This window comes from Phaenicophaeus curvirostris, chromosome 1 (assembly GCF_032191515.1).
Source record: "Phaenicophaeus curvirostris isolate KB17595 chromosome 1, BPBGC_Pcur_1.0, whole genome shotgun sequence".
Lineage (NCBI taxonomy): Eukaryota > Metazoa > Chordata > Aves > Cuculiformes > Cuculidae > Phaenicophaeus > Phaenicophaeus curvirostris.
Genome location: NC_091392.1, coordinates 159,685,570 through 159,705,323, shown reverse-complemented (window position 1 = coordinate 159,705,323; position 19,754 = coordinate 159,685,570). Strand labels below are relative to the sequence as shown.

General features: G+C 39.1%; 1 protein-coding gene across 5 annotated transcripts in view; it reads left to right on the top strand.

Annotated features, from left to right (window-relative positions):
• The window catches only part of FGF14 (fibroblast growth factor 14), a 392,265-nt gene that overhangs the window by 155,190 nt on the left and 217,321 nt on the right, over positions 1–19,754 (top strand). Inside the window, exon 1 of one of the 5 annotated variants that reach the window (XM_069879266.1) lies at positions 8,848–9,117. The exons of 3 other annotated variants lie outside the window; for them this stretch is intronic. In XM_069879266.1, the coding sequence (XP_069735367.1) occupies positions 9,054–9,117 (64 nt within the window). In that variant the 5' untranslated portion in view covers positions 8,848–9,053. Of the gene's footprint in view, positions 1–8,847; positions 9,118–19,754 lie in introns of those variants that run through there. One more of the 5 variants, XM_069879274.1, reaches the window with a different exon arrangement.

Below are 19,754 nucleotides of genomic sequence, written 5' to 3'. Positions count from 1 at the left end.
GTGACAATTCACAAATTTGAAGTCAGTTTTCAGTGTATATGACCCTGTGGACTACATTTCATAAACATCATAGGGAGTTTAACGATTACCTTTTTAAAAAAAAAAAAAATAGAAGCTCTTATAGTACTTTACTTAGCAAAAATATTAATCTTGCACTGATATATGTGTTCCCTGTGAAGCTGCTTAAACTGACAACTCCCACTACAGCCAGAATTATTCCTTATCTGCACTCTCATATATCTAAGCATTTATATTCTTTTGTTCCATTTCATATCCTGTAGATTTTCATATTTCAGTGTCTGAGCAGCTTTCTGAAGTGCAGAAAGCAATGTGGCTAGCATCCATCATATCTATTCTTACTTCTATTCCCCATGGGAAAAATAAGAATAGTGGAGATGCTTCGGGTTTATAAATGAAGTCAAAGCTGAAAATAACTTTTGCACATAGATGCTCTTTGATTATTCAGGAAATACATTCCAAACACTTAGCCCTGAAGAAAATGATGTCTCTAGTGCAGATGAGCTTCATGCTTACCGTAGAAAATTTCAGCAATGCTGTTGGCAATGTTACTAATGTTGGCCTTTCGGTTAACCTTGGCTGCAACAATGACATACTTAAGGATAATAACTGAGACCTTGGGCAAGAATAAATACCTTACAGAGAGCTGGTTCAGGAAACAAAGGACAGATTTGCTATCAAAATAGTAGACAGCATTGTTTGAAGGAGGTGCTACAGCATTTTGAACTCATTAGTGTTTTCTTAGTGCTGAAGGCTACAAACCCAAATATGCTGTGTTACCTTACTCAGCTCTAAATACTTCATGAGATAATATGTTCACTGCCCATTGGCATGAAATGGAGGACTTCATGTCAGTGAAGGAAAGCAATCCAGCTGACAATCTGATGTCACTAGTGGTTGGTGCCTCTAGCAAAAAGATTATTTCAGACTCACTTTTAGGTCTCTCCTGGTAAAATACCAGCTCTAATTCCATCCTCTGGCTAAATAGAAATAGTAACCAGCTAAGAAGCAAGATCTGGCTCTTTCTAGCTAGAGGGATTAGTTTTTTCTGTTATGGACATCTAACAGCAGCCTAGCCATTAAACATAAGAATTAGTCTGACACCTTCCACATCCTCCAGTTGACCTAAATAAACAAATAATATCCCCCCAAATATCAAAGAAGCAATCTCTCCATGGCAAATTTTGCTTCTATGCCATGTACCTATTATTTTTAACTCTGGAGGAGTGCTTTTTCTATAACCACGGCTGGAATTTGGCCCTTAACAGTGACTGTGTCTTCGCTCTTTGTAATGTAGGTCAAGAGAAGAAATTAAATGATGACATTGTGCTGCTTACTGTTGCATCCCTGAGGAGTTTGTGTGGTCCCTACTGATTGCCTTGAATCATTAATCAAAGGGTAACTGCACTGCACAGCCCACAGTATATTCTCAGCAGGCACATGCATTGATGAGGCTGCACCAAGAGAAAAGGCTTAATTGCATCGACAGTACAGTTTTTTCACAGTTTAGAGTGTTTATCAAAATTGTGCTTGTAGCATCTAAAAATACTGTAATTAATGCAGCTTCGCACACTGTTTTCTTTTTAGTTTCTTCTGTTAAAGAAGACAGCTGTTAGCTAGGAAAACAAATTCATCTCTTTTCCTTCTCTCTCTCGCCTCCTGTTTTGTATGTGAGTGCATCAGTAGGAGGCTCACAGTTTGTTGTAAATGTTCATTCACAGTTTCTGCAGATTCTTACATTCATATTCACAAAGGCAGAATATTTCAAGATGTCCTTCATATCAAGTTACTGTTATTCACTTCAGATGTGCGGAATACAGATTTCAGAGGTTTTGCTTCCCAAGACAAAACAATGATCCTTATGGGAACAAAACCCACTGTCCTCATGGACAATTTGAGTCAGCCATTTCTTTGTTCTTAAGTTGTATCCTTTTGTTGCTAATCTAAACGTGCCTTGTGAGTATTAACATGCAGAATACGTTATAGAATAAGGAAAGTATACCTTGTTTGACGGATAAAGCATCTGCAAGAGAAGGTGAGTGAGATACTAGTAAGTCAGCTTGTGACACCACTAAACAGTTGGGCCTTGGCTCCTGGGCAGCCCAGGGCAGTGCTTTTCTTTTCCCTATTATATATTCAGGCTGTGAGAACAGGAAAGGACACAGAAGTGTGCTGTGTGGTTTTGGCCACCTCTATAGGCTGCTGCAAGCCCATGAGAAACCCAACCTGCTTACTGGCAAGAAAGCTGGGAGTAAGGGACTGGCATATGCCCTTTTGTGCAGAGAGCTACAAGAGCAAGGGAATTTATAATGGAAAGAGATATGGCTTAGGTTAAAGAAGGTACTGGAAAAAAAGATCTCTCTGAGCATCAAGGAAAAGGAGCTTTAAGACCTGCCTTGCTCACCTTTGTAAAGTGCTTTGTTACGTGCTTCGTTACTTCAAATATCCGCATCAGGTTTGAAAATGTTCCAGTTCCTACATATTGCCTTGTAAATCTTGTATTACAGTGAAGAAGGCTGTGTGGCTGTGTATATAGCAGAGCTTTGCAAGGCTGCAATTTCACTGAAATGACTATTATTACCTTATAGACTGCAAGGGTAAAGCTCAAGTGGTGAAGTATATGAAATCCTAAGGTTAAATAATGGATTTTGCCATAACATTATACTGGCTTTTATACTTCTTTTGCTGATGTAGGACTTGCAGCTGTATTAAAACAGGACCATATTGAAAATCTTTATCATTTTCTGGCATAACAGCCTGCACTGTGTACACATACAGTGCAAAGGCTCAAGATTGCAGAGCAGGTAGAATTACCTTGAGTTCATCAAATGCTTTCTGTTTTGTGAATGAAGATATTTGTAGCCAAGCTGCCTTTGCCATTGCAAGTCTACAGTGCATCCAAGAATTGAGATTATTTTAGAACTTATTAGTCAACACTGCAGCCCTGGAGACCATTTAATTAAATGATCCTATGACAGTTTAAATAGCTAAGCGTTATGACTTGCAAGAGTGAAAATGGTGCCTGTTGAGCAGCACCGGATCTGGAATCAAGTAAGATACTGGTCCTGTGGTGGAGCCTGCGCTCACCTAAGCCTATGCCCACCACAAGAAAAGCTGTATGAATTAATGAGTAATACATACGTAGCACAAAATAAGAAAATGAAACAAAATTAAAGAATAAAATTCCCAATGGTTAAGAGACAAAATAAATGAAAATAGAGTATATTTTAAACAATCAAGATTTAAATGAAGGTGATGTCAACATAAGTCTTAAAAGACGTTCAATGGACTTAAACCATTCTTTCTCCTTCCGTACATTAAATTGGTATTTTGAATGGGATGGAACAACCTGAAAATTTCTGTATGGTAGTCTTTAAGAAAATTTATTGACCAGAGAGATTGTTTAGGCTATGATCTTTCAGAATAATTTGATTTTAATGTCTTTAGAAAAAAAGACGCCACTTTGTTTCCCAGTACAAACTCTGCTCTTGGAAGTGCTGCCTTACAGATTAGATTAACTTAATGCATGTTGATTTTGAGTCTTAAAACCAGTGAAGAAGCAACATGTCCCTAGAATTGATAGTGTTAGCATCTCCTTTCATTCATTAGCCAGACAACATTAAACAATAGCAATTATGCCGCTATTAAAATTACATCAGGTCTTCCATTTAAAAGGGGTGAAAAAACACAAACTGAACATTCTGTACCTGTTCCTAGATCAACTCTTGAAATCAGCAATGGCCTTTCCATTGCAGCGTCTTTTTTTTCCTTTGTATAATAAGGAGAACGATGGGTGCAGCTTATGAAGTTCCTTTATCACCGTGTGGAAAACTATATAGGGAAATTTTTTTTGTAACTGAAAACTATTTTATGCTTTCACAAAGTAAGACACTGTAAAGTGGTGTATGAATAGGAACTAACCCTCAATTTGTGTTGAGCCGTTGTTTTGATTTATGCTGCTGAGGCTTTTCTGGCCTTTAAAAGAAGCCATCATGGATGTGAATACTGCTATCTGAAATTCCTCTTACCCGCTGATCTCGGGAAGTTCTGAGACTGGCTTTCTTCTCCCCCAGCCATGCCCAGCTTCATTCACTTCTTACCAAAGACTCCCTTTTCCATCAGCTTAGCAGAGAAAGAAAAATGGCAAAGAGGGAAACATCACTCATTAAAGTTTGACTTAAATTCATATATGTATTTTAAAAGAAGTGAAGTAGCAACTTTTTGGCCAGTCATCTGTCAGCCTCCAGTTTCACTGGCTCACCTAGACAGGGAACAGTGAGGCAATTCTGGTATATTACAGGTAGCTTCAGAAAGCTGCCTACAGCCCATATGGGTCTACCATGTTAAGGGCAAATGCTCTGCTCTCAAACAGTGCCAGGCTGCCTGCAAATGCTTTTCATGAATGCTTCCACCTCTCCTTCTCCTTTCTGCATCCTACACCTGGTAAACATCTTCCTTGGCACAGCTAGAGGGATGCCATAAAGCCATCTCACTGCATTGATGTATTCTTTGCATTACTATTGCTCACTTAAAGAATCAACTGTCAAAGAAAAGAAACCATAAATGCTGGGGCAGGATAAACCTGGATTTACTAAGGAACTGGTTAAAATTTGCTAAGTGCAGGATCATCTTTCCACAGTCAGGTTCAATTGTTTACTGCTGTCCTTGCCCTTCTGCGAGCCAACAATTTACAGATTGTCAACTTTAATGAAAATACAGAAGTGAATCAGCAATTTAAGTTCAACCTTCACTCTAATATTACTATAATACTAGCCTGTTCCATTCAAGCAGGCATTTGTTCTGCTTTTTAAAAATGCTTAGTAACATCAAATCCTAAAATACAGCTGCTGTTACTGATTTTTAAGCTGTGCAGTTACAGTAACATTACTATTCTTAAAATATTCCTGTCTAATTTTACCACTGAGAGGAAGTTTGGGTTGGAACTCCACAGGAATCGGTTCTGGGGAAGCAGAAACCAGGGTAGAATTCAAGCAGTTCCTGTCAAGCAAGCCATTCGGATAATTGCAGTGCCAATTGCTTTACAAAACCCCAAACTGTTATTTTCAAAAACCAACTGCTGCACAATACGTCTGCTGGTATCAATGTCTATTGATATAAAATGATCTAAGGCTGATGTCTCTTATACTGCAAAAAGATTTGGAAAATGGATTTTTTTCGTTATGCATGTACTTTGGAAAAAAGAGTTTTAAACAATTCACTATATAAAAGCTTAGTCTGTTCCTATTCTTTAACACAGACAAGTAATTTTGAGCGCTATTTCAGCTGTTGTTGGTTTTCAAATGTTGTTAAGGTTTTATTCCTAGCTTATATCATATGACAAACTCTGTTAGCATTCAAAGGGGTTATGGACAGTGCTGAATGCTGTATCTCTTGTTCCTTTCTAGCCTAACGCATAATTTTGTGTGTATGAACGATATATGGAATTCTTTAGTTTTCAAAAATGTAATTTTTTGGTCAAACCTGTAATTTACTTCAGCATCTATGATATTTTATTTTTCCTTCACTCATGTACTAACTTACTATGCATTCAGGTGATGTGTGCTTGCAGACTGCAGGATCATTGTGAAACTCATGAGGAATTCAAGTGAAGTAATATATATTTCCCTTGAAACAGAAACAAACTTGTACCAGCAATCATTTCTAGGGAGGAGGTAAAAAAAATCCTAACAAACCACAACCACCAACAAAAAAAGACCTTTCTGTGTCTATAACTGAAAACTGCTTTGGTCCTTGTATTCCTGTGGCCATGTTTTGTCAGTCTGAGATCTCTAGGTGCTGCTTGTGCAGTTATAGTGTTTATTGCCCTTAAATCCAGATTCCACATCTTTCCATTAGTCTATGATACATTGGTAAACTATATAAACCAGGTCATTGGACTACCACTCTGTAATGAAAAGGGCTAATAATAATGGGTCACAATAATTCCTCAGCCTTACTTGGGCATTCATTTGGTTTCTGTTGGTTTTGGATCAGATCTTGTTATTAATACAAGTGTACATTAATACAAGCTGAGGGGTGACCTCATTGCTCTCTACAACTACCTGAAAGGTGGTTGTAGAGAGGAGGGTGCTGGCCTCTTCTCCCAAGTGACAGGGGACAGGACAAGAGGGAATGGCCTCAAGGTCCGCCAGGGGAGGTTTAGGCTGGACGTTAGGAAAAAATTCTTTACAGAAAGGGTCATTGGGCACTGGAACAGGCTGCCCAGGGAGGTGGTTGAGTCACCTTCCCTGGAGGTGTTTAAGGCACGGGTGGATGAGGTGCTGAGGGATATGGTTTAGTGTTTGATAGGAATGGTTGGACTCAATGATCCGGTGGGTCTCTTCCAACCTGGTTATTCTGTGATTCTGTGATTCTGTGAAGTGTACATTCTAACTTCTCTTGAGCACACATGTGTAGAAATTTGTCTTGCAACTCACCCCTGCTGTGCTTCAAGTGTTTCTGGGCCTTCACTGCAGTATAACCAAGATTACTATAAGGCTTCTCTTCTGTATTGCCCCCACACAAACAAGTATTAGCTGGATCCAGATGAGACTATTTCCTGGCCAGAGATCATTTCCTGAAGTGCCATTTTTTCTCCTGTCTTGCTGAATATGATACAACCATTCGTACCCAAAGACTTGTTGGTATGCTGTGTCTCCCAAGCACCCAGTGTATTTTGAAACATCAATAGCAGCACCAGATTCTGTCAACAAGGTAGGGCCATTCGTTGCTCCCTACAGCTACCCTTAAATAATTGGTCTGGCTCATAAAAGTCTCCCCTGGCAGATTATATTTTAATCTAATAAAGTGTCCCAAAGGCTCAAGAAAGGGGACCTGCCTAGTCTTAAAATCTGACTGATAGTGGGGCTGAAGGCATTACTCTCCTTTTGCCAGAGATCACGTGCACTGGTTTCACCACCTAATTCTTGGAATCTTCTCTTTCACTTCTAGCACACAGTTCTGTCTACCTGTGCGTAAAGGTGGTACGCAGTTTCTTAATCCATTTGGCTGTACCTTCTCCCATAAACTCTGTTTTTTATTCCAGACCCTATAACTGATGTATTTCAAATGCAGTCTTCATCACTTATCCAGCACTCCTGCAAAAATAAGAATAAAAAATAAATAAACTCACTGTGCCATCTTGCAGGTAAGCCCCATACTCAGAACTGCAGGCATTCAGCTTGTCCTTCCCTTCCAGAAACCTGGCTTGTTTGCCCTCAGGGCCTGTATTAGCAAGCCTGACAACAGCTCCTATTTCTTTTACTATTGTATTTATATGCCTTCTACTTTTTTATTAGGTTCCTTGGGCTCTTCTCCTTCCTGGAGACGTTTCCCAGCCCTGCCAGTGCCCTTTCCAAATTCACTGGGTTTATGTTAGAAGAGTTCACAGGCTCTGTAATCAAGTGCAATGGATGAGTGAATCCTCCAGTGGTTTTGAATATCAGCTCACTATATCTAGATTCTGCCTCTCTCCAGCACCAGCTTAACGGCTTCAAGCAGTAACTGCTTTTAACAATATGTGGCTCTGGATCCATTTAGCTTTTGTTCTTCCAAATGAAGGCTTACAGACACCAAGCCAGCTGCCTCAACACACCTCAGCACTGGCTGTAACCATATAATTTGCTATTGCTGTTTTTTCTTGTGGTTCAGCATTGCACATGGCCCATTCAGTGGCCACACAGGCTGTCTAAGCCAGGTGATTTCAGTCAGGATTTTTTGAACCAAGCTATGCTTCTTAAGCCACCAGCCAGCTCACATAGCTCTTCAAAAGTCCCAATTCTTTAGTCAAAGCTTGAATCTGAGTAGTAGCTGCTTGTGTTTCATGGTCACATTCTCAGTGGCCCTTCTCTCATATAGTTTTACCTGCCCTGCTATTTTTACCACTACATCTTGTCCTTATTTATTTGTATGCTTGTCCCTCATTGTGCAAAGGGCCATATGGACACCAGAGTTGTGGGGGTGATTTACTTTCACAAGGTATAGACCCAGGTGGACTGGGATAATCCCAAATGTCTCTTTGCCCGTCCCCCAGACCCCATTTTTCTATCTGTCTTCTGGTTTGTACTGCAGCCACTCTACCCATCATACCCAGTCACTTCTGTTTAATCTTCTCAGCTATCTTCTTGCAAGAATGATGCTCTTCGCCTTCCTATCTCCCCTGCTGTATTTTCACCAACACTGCTGTAACAGCTGCCTTAGCCCAAGCCAACTCAGTCTGTTTTTTTCCCCTCTTCTGTTTTGTTTTTTTAATATCTGAAAATATTTTCTTCAGTCTCTTTTCCTAGCCTCACCATTGTCTCCTAGCAGCAGCTGTTTAAGCCCTTCTGAGGCAAAGGAATATTCCCTAGCATTGTAATCCCCAGTGTGATCCCCACTAACACTTGTTTTTGTCTCCTAGTGCCCTGCTTTTATCTTCACTCTCAGTTCACATGAGCTGCTGCCTACCATCCAACATTCCTCCAGCCTAGGCTGCCCTCCCTATTAACTCCTTCTTTTCCGTAAACAATCCACTCTTCCTAAGACCCTCAAAAACTCATGCAACTTTACTTAAAAGACCTTTAAAAGCATCAGGTGTCCAAGGGTCAGTGCCTGATCTTCCTGCCTGTTTTTGCCATAGAACCCATAGTAGTCTCTCTCCTACAAAGAGCATGACTGTACTCACTGGTTGATTTGAAAACTCCTTCCCCATCCTGCTTTGGCATACATGGGTTATGACCTTTTCACCAACCTGGCATTTGAGTGTTCTTGTTTGCTGTGTGTGACAATGATACAATATCTATTTCTGCTTCACTCAGGTCCTGACATTCTTGCTCTTATAGCCTTGGTTGTTGAGTTCCCTGCATTTTCCAACCTGTTACAAGAGAAACAGTGCCTTTTTCTGCTTGCAGGACCCACCTGGTGCAGAGTGAACTAAGGAGAATAGGACTGTTCAGGTTTTTTTACTAGTTTTACTAAACAAAATTTAAGAAGATAAATAATTGCTAGTATTTCTGTCATGCTGGGCAATTTTTGAGATCGTTTACACCTGTACCACTATGCACAAAATCACAGGGAGGACACGATTAAAGGGGAAGGAGTCCATGCCTGGAAACTTGCATGGTAGGTGGTCATTTTTTTTGTCTGTGTACTATTTGTTCTTTAGGTAGTGCAGTTTCACAGGAAAACACTCTTTATGTAGCCTGAATAAGGAGGGTTTTGCACAATTTACTTTGCTGATAGTTATGCATACACAACTACATTATGAATCAGTGAAATGTTTTTTGTGAAGTATCTAGTTCTGCAGCAGCTTTGCAACCTACTCATATTGCAACACATTTTATTCCAGGAATCCACTAAGGTTCTGAGACTCCATGGCAGGTACAGTGGAAACAGTCATGATCAGCAGCAGTGACTGCGATTTTCTGTAATGGATATTGTCTGCTTGTAGGGAAAGTTAAATAGAACTGAAACGGTTCGAGCGGTCTATCAGCTGTATCATGAGAATTACAATTCTATTTCTCATTTAAAGCTTTTGGAAAGCAACAAGCCTGTCAAGTTACTAAAATTAATAGGGAGTTACATTGATTCTTTCCTTAGCGGGGAAAAACTTGGGATGGAAATTACAAGTAAAAAGGCTCCAAAGTAAGAAGAAGAGTTGTATTTACTTTAAGTTTTGCAGTGAGATTTTCTTTAGCGAATCTGGAGGGAGGTTGTCTATTGATTATTAGTCCTACAACCAGTCCTTATAGGGGGCCTGGTGCTGGCCACACAAAATTAGAGTTTTTTTTCTTGTATGTGTTCAGTTTCCCAGTCAGTTTCATCAAGATCAAGCAAGGATATGGACTTACTGAAGTGTACATAATTTAACATGTGTGGAAGCTATGTTGAATTTTTATTACTTGCCATCACAAGTGTCTTGACTTATTCTTAGGAAATATCCACTGCAATGTACTGGGTTTCAGATGTTCCTGATAGACCTAAAATTATTAAGGCAACAGTTTCTGTTCTCTTGTCAGAACTGCCAGTTTTGACAAGGAGTATGCACTGGATTTACTGCATTTGTTTTGTATTTTACATATGCTTGGTCAGCTAAACTGACTTTGTCTCTCTCATTTTTTTCTATTCATGAAAAACATGAAATCCTGGCAGTCTTATGATATTCACAGAATCACAGAATCATAGAATCACCAGGTTGGAAAAGACCTCTTGGATCATTGAGTCTAACCATTCCTGTCTGCCACTAAACCATGTCCCTGAGCACCTTGCCTTCCCATCTTTTAAACACCTGCAGGGATCGTGACTCAACCACCACCCTGGGCAGCTTGGTCCAGTGCCCGATGACCCTTTCTGTGATTTTTTTTTTCCTGAATTCCACACCCTCTTCCCACTTGCAACTGAAATATTGGTTATAACTCACTAGATATCATTCCTTGCAGGTTTGGTTTGTAGGATCAACAGGAATCTTACTGTTTTTTGTGGGAGAAAGAAACTGCAATACATGTCCCATGTTACCAGAGCTTTCTTATTTATAGTAGCCAAAGTCTACCAGTAATTTGATTAGGATTTCCAAAGGGACAGGGAAATTGGTACAAATCAGATGAGTCAATCATCTTCATCACATACAGAGTTTAAAAGTTTTGTTAGAATAAAAAAGATTATGTTAATGAATATCAGCATGAAACAATAGTTCATATTAAAATGAGTATGGTTTAATCATTAACTGTTTAGTGCTGGATAATCTGTGAGGCTTGCCATTTAAAGTTCTTAAGATCAGGAATGACATAGCACTGCTATTGGAGAAGGCTCTTACTGGAATGGTCAACAGTCTCTGACCTCCCTTGCACTTTTGGAAGGTTGACCTGGCATCTCTCTCTTTCGGGAGGGAAGAGAAAGACTAGAGACAGAAAAGACTAGCATAGCTCATTCCTTGTGAATTCCCTGTGCTCCCTTCTGTGCCTACTCAAGACAGAATGCCTCTTTCTACTTCCTTATAAAGGTTAAGGTTGCAAGGTTATAAGGAGCCTTGTGATTAGGCACAGATACAACAAGAAATATGGGAAATTACATTATCATCTTCATTCCTCCTCTAAGGTGTTTTTGAGGAGGTATCATGTGGATTGTATGGTTTGCATTCGTGGATTATTTTTGAAGATGGCTTTAAAGATTTTTATGATGTATCAAATACACAATCACACATGTTTCTAGCTGAAATATTTTTCAGCTAGAATTAACTGGAATATTTTTCACTGAAATATTTTTCACTCTCTCCCCAGCCTATATATTTTAAATATGATACACAAATGAGCATTGACACTAAGAAGTCTAGCTTGGATTTGTTTATACCTGGTACTCCTGTTTGATTATGGATAACATTCTGAGATCAAAAGATGGCCTTCATTATGCATCTACCTAAAAACCAAATAACTGAAAAGAGTGCTAGCAGGGGCTTTGTCCTGAAAACTAAAACTTATTATTAAAATTGGCCAGATTATTCCTCTATTTAAAATATGTCCACCTCTGCATCTGAGCTGTCAGGCTTACAGAGTACATGCGCGTAGTTGTTTTGCAAGGCCACGCTTTATCTCCTCAGATTTGTAGTCCATGTCAGAACATTGGTAATGAAAGTAACTTTTTCCACTTTTTTTGGCCTTGAGAGATATTTTATACCTCTTTCTTAATGAGTGATTATCACTATGAAGTTATTATTTTGCTGTTATTTTCAAAGATATCTCATATTTCCTCCTGGGTTTAGACAGGGAGAAATCTATAGTAGCAGTTGGTAGAAAATCCAATTAATTGCTTTGTTATGTTATTAAAGCCACTCAAACTTTGTCCACCAAAAATGGATTCATCTTATTCCTGGGAAAATTGCTGGAATTAGAGTCATTCGTAACTCAGGTAGTGTGGTGATAAATCAGACCTATTCCTTTTTTAGCTGTTTTCCTGCAATACTGTTCATATTTGTACTGCTTCTAGAGGTGTGCTTAGTAACTCTTCCCATTACAAAAGCTGTCTTTGTAGGTTTTCTGGATGCCTACATGAGCCTTTGAATAGCCATTTGGTGACATGCACTATGGCTTGTTATTTACATGGCATTTAACTATGCCTCTGTAAGCTTCAATAATATAATGGACACCAAAACTTTGTACTGAAATATGCACTGAAACCAACTTGTAAAGCACGCTGGATTCAACTATTAAAGAAGAGGAATCTATATTAAACTGTAAGGGGATTCCACTAGAAAATTGGAAAGTCAATTTTTACTTTTGCTTAGTGATTCTTGCTTTTTGTGTGTGTGTGTTTTTCTTTTAAGAGGAATGAGTAGATTCTTCAACTTTGGACTTCATACCTTTATCCTCACCCACTTTCTGGCTTAAATAATTTGTCTTCAGGGACATTCAATTTTGTTTTCTTTACAGCAAGTTACAGGAATAGAAGTGCTGGGGTTGGAGTCATATTGACAAGTTCCCCAACATAACATACAAAGGATTAGGGCAAAGCTGTTAATTTTCTCTGCTTCCATTGATGCAATTTGGAATCACTATGATGCTAACAAAGGAGACTATTTAAACACATTGTTCTGTTGCTATTTATAAGACCTCATTTAAATTTAGAGCACAAAACCTTTCTAGGTGGAAAACTGCCATCTTATGTATCTGCATGCAGTTCTGTGCAAGGGATCTGATCACTGTCACTATTGCTGCTGGAGTATTGGTAGCAATAATGAGAATAGAACTGAGTTCCCTGTAGGGCTCAATTCTGTAACCTTGTCACATACGAAACTATGTCCTCATCAGTATGTGGAGTTTTACAGAAACAGCATGTTTAAATAGATGTGCTTATCACAGATCATGTGGCATCTGATGTTTGAACTGTGGTGTACATCAGAGCTATGGGAACTTCAAGCTCCCAGGGGTGACTCCTAGCTGCACCCGAGGGTACAAAGAGGATGCCTACCCTCTTCTTTTATCTTCCCTCCTTTTTTTTTTTGCTGCTGACCTTCTCTTCCTGCTCCTGGGAAGCAGGTTGGGTGTTTGGACAAGGGGAGGTGGAGGGTGGGGAGCACTGAGTGGTCCCTGAGCCAGCACTGCTGTTTGGGTGCAGCTAACAGGAACCAGCTTTTGCTGGCTTGTAGTTGCATGGCTGACAGCCTTGAAAGGTAGGCTAAAAAAGAATCAGAACTGCTGCTTTGCTGTATGTGTGCAGAGGAGAAACATTTTTCCTAAATAACTATTTGTAGCCCAAATTAGATATATTGGACATTGATACATTAATCCCTCTCAAACTGTCAAAATTTTACCTAAGTTTTGTAAGACTTGGAGTCCTGAATCCAGCTCTGCTAATACAATACTATTTCAAAATTCTTTGTTATGGGTAGTGGTCTTCATCCATGCAGAACAGGTAAACCTTTGGCAATGACAATCATTTTTCAAGGATGTAGTAAAAAACATCCAATAAATACCTGGCTTTTTATATAGCAACATAGATGGAACCACTTATGCAACCGAGTAGTTGCCACTTTTATCTTAACTGCGATAAGGAGGAGTGCATTTATGAAGATTCCTGAAAGATCTTTATCTTAGCTGCAATTTCAGTGTGCTAGTAGCACTTAGCACTGTCAGGTTCAAAACACCTTACATTTGCAAACATTGCTTAATAAAAATCATATGAAATGGTGATTGCCACCCAGTTAAGAGATGGGGAATCAGTAAAAACAATTAAATGATCCGGGCATTTTGAGCTACAATTGTTCCATGTGGGAAAGGCTGATTCTTCCAAGTTAAGTATCTTGTATGAAGCATTGATATTCAGCAGTGGTTATATGAAGAGAGTACAATTTCATAAATCACAGTAGTTTGACCACTTTTGATTAACAAATTGCTGCCTGCCAACTAAGCAGGACTAACTTACCAGGTAAAAGTTACAAGGATAATTTTTATTACAGTTAGTGTAAATTTTGTTAAAATAATTCACGGGACATTCAATAAAATAACTACTTTCATAACCAACTTTTCTTGATGCTATATATGCTTGAACTATTAAGATACTACAACACAGCTATGCATAAATCTACAATATCAGTTTGTCCTTTGTTTTTCAATAAATTGTTGTTGTGTCTAACATCTCAAACTGGCAGACTCTGCTGCTTGTTATAATGTGGGTTTTCTACCTTTTGACTGTGGCGGTTGTAGGGGCACTGCATTTGTCAGTGTTCTCATTTGACATAAGGTAGAATCAGTTTTCTAAATTCAGCTAAGTCTCATCTAAGTAACTTAATTTTCTTAAAGTTAATTGCATGTTTTTCAGACAGTATTTCTCTCTAGAAGTGATAAAATGGTACATCAGCATGCAGAAAGGCCAATGCTTGTACTTATTCCTATAGTAACCAAGGCCATCCTTGAGCTAGTGGAGTGCCGTAAGTCAAAGATGAAGAGTTGTGCCTGCAAGAAGGGGTAGACAGGACAGGTGACCCCAAACTGATCAACAGAGTATTCCCTCCCATATACGTAATATTTAGAATAAACCTGAGACATCATGAGAATATCTCTCTCTCTCCTTTGATGGCTGAAGTCCAGTGAGGAACTCAACTGTCTGCCCCCGATCCCAGATCCATGCATTCCTGAATCTAGTTCCTTAGTCCAACTCTTTTTTGCCACTCGCCCCTTCACTGACTTACTGTGTAGCATTTGTGGTGATGTATAGTCATTAAGGAGTGGGAGCACAATTTCATATAATTGTATATTATTTTTATTATCGTTGTTATTGTTATTATTGTTATTTCATGAAAACTGTAGTTTTAGTTTCCAGCCCGCAAGTGTTTTCCTCTCATTTCCTTCTCCCCTTTCCCTGGTGGTGAGGGGGAAGGGAATTGAGAGGCCAGATTCTCAGCTTTAGCTATTGAAATTGGCCAGGCTGGGACTAAACTGTGACAGACAGATATCATAAGAATGATAAGAACAAAACTCTCAATATTTCTGTGCTTGGAAACAGATTTCAGGGCACAGGGATGTGCTCCAGCTATATCAGAAATATTTATTTTATTATTTAGTTGTTCAAGTTTGAAATGAGGTATAACTACCAATATTGCTAGAAATTATAGATTTGCACTGCTAAAATTCACAATATTGTGGATGCCTGATATGGCAGGCACAATGTATATAGTGCATGAAAAAATGTATGTGGTGTATGAACAAATGGAATATCTGGTGAAATTTTGCATTACAGGAATCAGCTATAAAATTCCTAGGAGCTAGGTGGAGCCAGGACTTTACCTTAAACCCCAGAAATTATATACAGAGAACAGATGTATCTTCATCTTTCCTAATTGTAAAACAAGTTATTTACTTCACTGGCTGATCGTTTATAGAACTGTTAATTTATTAATCAAGGATTGATAATAAACTGTGACGACTTTGAAAAGTTGGAAACTTGTTTTTAACTTTGGAACTTCAAAAACATTTGCTTTGTTTCAGCTCTCGCTTACAATATCACACCATGGATTCATAGCTTTGCCTGCAGTGAAGGGTTTCAGACTGTTGAAATATGCTGTCAGCACTGATAGCTGTGGAAGATCTGCAGATGCTGCTTGCTTAGAAAGATTTTTTTTTTTATTGAAGGGCGTTTGCCATGTTTTAAGTGGTATTGCCATAAAAATCTAAGCTGGCTTAACTTCAGGATCTGTCTACGCACATTCAATTTGATGTTGTGTGCCCTTTTGTACATAGTTCATTACAAAGTCTCTCTTTTCAAGCATAGATGTGGAGATGAGAATATATGAACATATGTGATATTCAGCACAGCTTGACTTGCAATGCAGCGGTGTCCCCTCAAACAGCAATATCTGCTCAGATTTCAATAATTGGAAATAAGGCTTTATCATTGCGAAATGTTATGAACATCCTTCAGGAAAATTCACCACCAGGTCATGAAGGGGGTTCCTGGCCTTGCTCAGCCTCTCCTGGGCACTCACCCTGGGGCCAACAGCCTTTCTCCTAGCAATGTCGCAGCAGTCCTGCAGGACTCATTGTAAGACTAAGAGCTTTGTCAAGTTCTTTAGCTTCAGGAACAGCATACTGCATACTGTGCAATCCACAACCAAAATACCTATAGAAGTGTCAGCTTTGCCTAAGTTGCTAAGAATTTGTTTCTGTACCTTCACTGCTCTTTTTTGGAGGTGGCAGCGTTTCCACTCTAGGTCAATACATGTGAGTGTAAATTTGCAAAAGCAGTTTTGTGAAGCTTCCGACCAGTGACCCATGCGCCTCTCGGAGACTGACCACATCCATGCCATTGGGTGAAAAACAGCAGGTCCAGGAATGAAGCCAGGGACTAAAAATACATCACACATGCACTGAGAGACTGACTGGACATTTGAAAAAAACAGCATGATTAGCCTGATGAGTCGTTGGATGAGACCTAGGTTTCCTGGTTGTTCAAACATGCAATGAGTGCTGCCTTAGCACCGCCTAGTGAATGTTTATGTTGTGCAGTTCTCAAAGGGCTGTAAAAGTAATGGGCCTTGTTCTGCCCTTCAGAGTAACTGCATCTGATGGAAAGGTTACTTATAGACAGAGAAAACAGATCACTCCCTTCTATCTTCAGGGTGCCTCCATGTCTGAGAAGCAAAACCAGTTCTAGCTGTTTGATTCCATTAGTTTTTTACTTCTGCTTTTAAGACATTTTATCCCCAGAGTGTTTTAATTTTGTGACTTGGAGACTGCAGCCAGCATTCAGTTCTAGTTTCTAGGTGTGTAATGTGAAGCATTGCTGTGGGATCTGAGGCATTAAAAAAACCCCACCATACCTGTGAAACTGTAAAACAAATGAAAGGGTAGAGCAGGGGGAAAGATTTTACAGAAGGTGGAAAAATAGCCACACAGAGACAGTTATTATTTGGACAGTACATCTAGGGAGGTAAGAAAAAGAGTGTAGGTAGGGGAGCTGTAATCAGTGGGAAGGAAAGTAGCTTGCCAGCTATTATCAAAGCCCATAAAAGAAGGAGGAATGGTGGGCAGCCAGATTGGGTGAAATAGAGGTTAGTCATAGACCCAGAGTAGGATGGGGAACCCAGGGGTGCAGTGAACCTGAGGGGAGAAAGCATTTGCAAAATTGAATTGCAGTAATGAGCTTTGTTTTGCAGAGGTGAAATAGTAGCAGGGATTAACAGTAATGGGAGTAAAACAAAAGTTCCAGAAAATGGAAAGGAAGCTCATCCCTTTTATAATAAAGTTACTAAACCTTCATGCTCAGAGGTAGATGGTGGGCAAAAAATGTCGAGCTTCCCTAAGAACAAACGGACTCCCAATGTTCACCAAAGTGAGCCAAGCTGGCATATCCACTGCTCATATTGCCATTCAGTCAGGCTCTAGCAGGTCTGACTGATTTCCAGTTCAAATGAAAGAACAGCTCAAGAGAGCAAACTCCTACTGTGGACTATCCATTCCAGTCAGTCCAGTACTGGGATTTATTTTACTGGTCTGATACTTAAATGCTGGCACTGCAGATTTTGGAAGTGTGATGAGTCTTCTTCAGTGTGTCTGTTCTATAGGCAGACAGTGAACCTTGCCTTGTGTTGCTGGGAGCGGGGCAGGCATTCCTGGAAGGCAGTTCATCCTATTTATTGTATACATATTTTGGAAGTGGTAAACATGCCTTCAGAAATGCTTATTTTTCTCCCTGGGTTTCAAGAAGAAGTCTGAAATACTGACATTGATGAGGGATGCGATTCAGGTCCAAACCGAGACATCCAAGCTGCCAACGTGTCTGGAGCAAGTGCCTGGGCACCTCTTAGATTCAATACAGATGCAGTTAATATTCCTGGAGGAGCAGAGACCGATGTTCAGGTGACCTGTGGTGAGGTGACTCCTTCTGTCCTCCTTGAAAATACTGACTAGATCTCAAGTGATTACAAAGGGATTACAGGCTCCCAAGGTTAGATGTTTGAATCAAGAGCTGCATGCCAGCATGGGTGCCTATCTTGTAAATTACAGAAGCCAAATGGAAGGAGTTTAGGTCTAGAAGAACGATAACAGCCTGTCTTTTTCTTTTATCCTAGCTCAGGATTTTGTTTCTCAAAGATTTAGGTCCCCCCATTTCTCTGCTTTTACTATAGTATTTGCTTTTTATGTTTCTCTGTACTTTCATTCAATTAAAAATGTGCCTAATACTACAAAAGGGAAAAAAATAGTAACAGAACAAGGTCTGTATTTTCAGCTATTGAGATGAAAACATGAATTGCCTATAAAAACTCAGACTTTCCTTTATATATTCATTTTTAATTTTTCCACAGACTTGCAACTTATCAATCTTTACCCAGAATACGTCATCCCTTGAATTGTTTGCCTAGATACTCTGCTAAAGGGGAGGCAATTTTTTCCCTCTTTCCTCCTGAACATACATTCTGAAAACTGAATTAATGACAAAGGCAGTTGGCATCATTGTTCAATTTGGAGCTTAGTCTGAGAATTGGGCCCTGCTTCTGCAAAAGATGTATGCGTATTCTGTACATTTAATGACACGAATAGTTCCACTGAGATCTGGGAGTGTATCACAGCGTAACAATTAAGGAGCTATAAATCTTTGCAAGATGAGGCTGTTAACAAGAAAAAATTAACTAAATACTTACAGTGAATCAAAAGTAGATAGCGCAATGAATTTGTAAGGTCTGTCTGATATATTGATAGTCTTATATTAAGGAGTTCTAATTTGTTTGAATTAATGAACCATCATATTCTATCATTTGACTAATATAAATAATTTAGATATTTTTCTTCCTTTCTTTTAAGAAATCCATTTGTCAGTAATTCAGCATTCAAGAAAGGAAGGTGAATGAACAGCCCTTCCTTTAAAAAAGTTATAATTTATTAAGCTTTCAGTTACTTTGCTCAAGTTCTCACACAGATGAAATGCATTTGTGTGTGTAGAAAATAATTTTTTAAAAAGCTCCAGAAATCTTCCTTCTTACCTATGCATCATTGCTTTCAATTCCCAATTTGATTTTATTTCTGTTTGGGTCTTGGTAAGGAACTCTGAAATTACTGACATTTTTACAAGATTGCTGTCAGGTTAAATTTACATTTGAAAAGTTTGCTGGGATTTTTTTGAGAGTTAAGGGGGTTTTTTTTGTTTTGGTTTTTTATTTTGTGGTATTTTTTTTTCTTTTTATGCTCATTTATGCTCTACTGGATGTCAAGAGCATTATTTGTAAAAAAATGTTGTATACCAACTTTGGAGCTTTTCTTCAGTCTGTGTACAACTAATTACAAGTAATTTAATTAATCTTTTTCTACCTTAACACATTGGGGCTCTTGAGGATCCCCCCCCCAAAGCATTCACTTACAACTAACAGCCAAGAAAGAGATACTATATGACTACAGATGTCTATCTGCTTTGCCTACAGGTAAATGCCAGGCAGAGAATCAATAGATGAAGGTAGTAGAATGGAGGAAAGAAAACTCTTGAAGAGCTTTACCCTGCATTCCTGTCCAGGGATGCTACCACAGGCATAACCACTGGCTGCTTTTGCAGGCACTGCTGCTCCCACACAACTCTTGGTACAGGCATTTATCATATTTCTGCATTGTCTCTAAGCAAGCAGCATGTCTTCTGATTTAATTGTATGTTTAATCATACAATGCTGATAACATTGGTTCTTTTATTTTCTTCCACTCAGTTTATAATAGTCTTTAATTTTCTTGATCTGGTATGGAGGAGAATCAAATCAAAGGAGGTCTTCACAGATGAGACACTCACAGAGA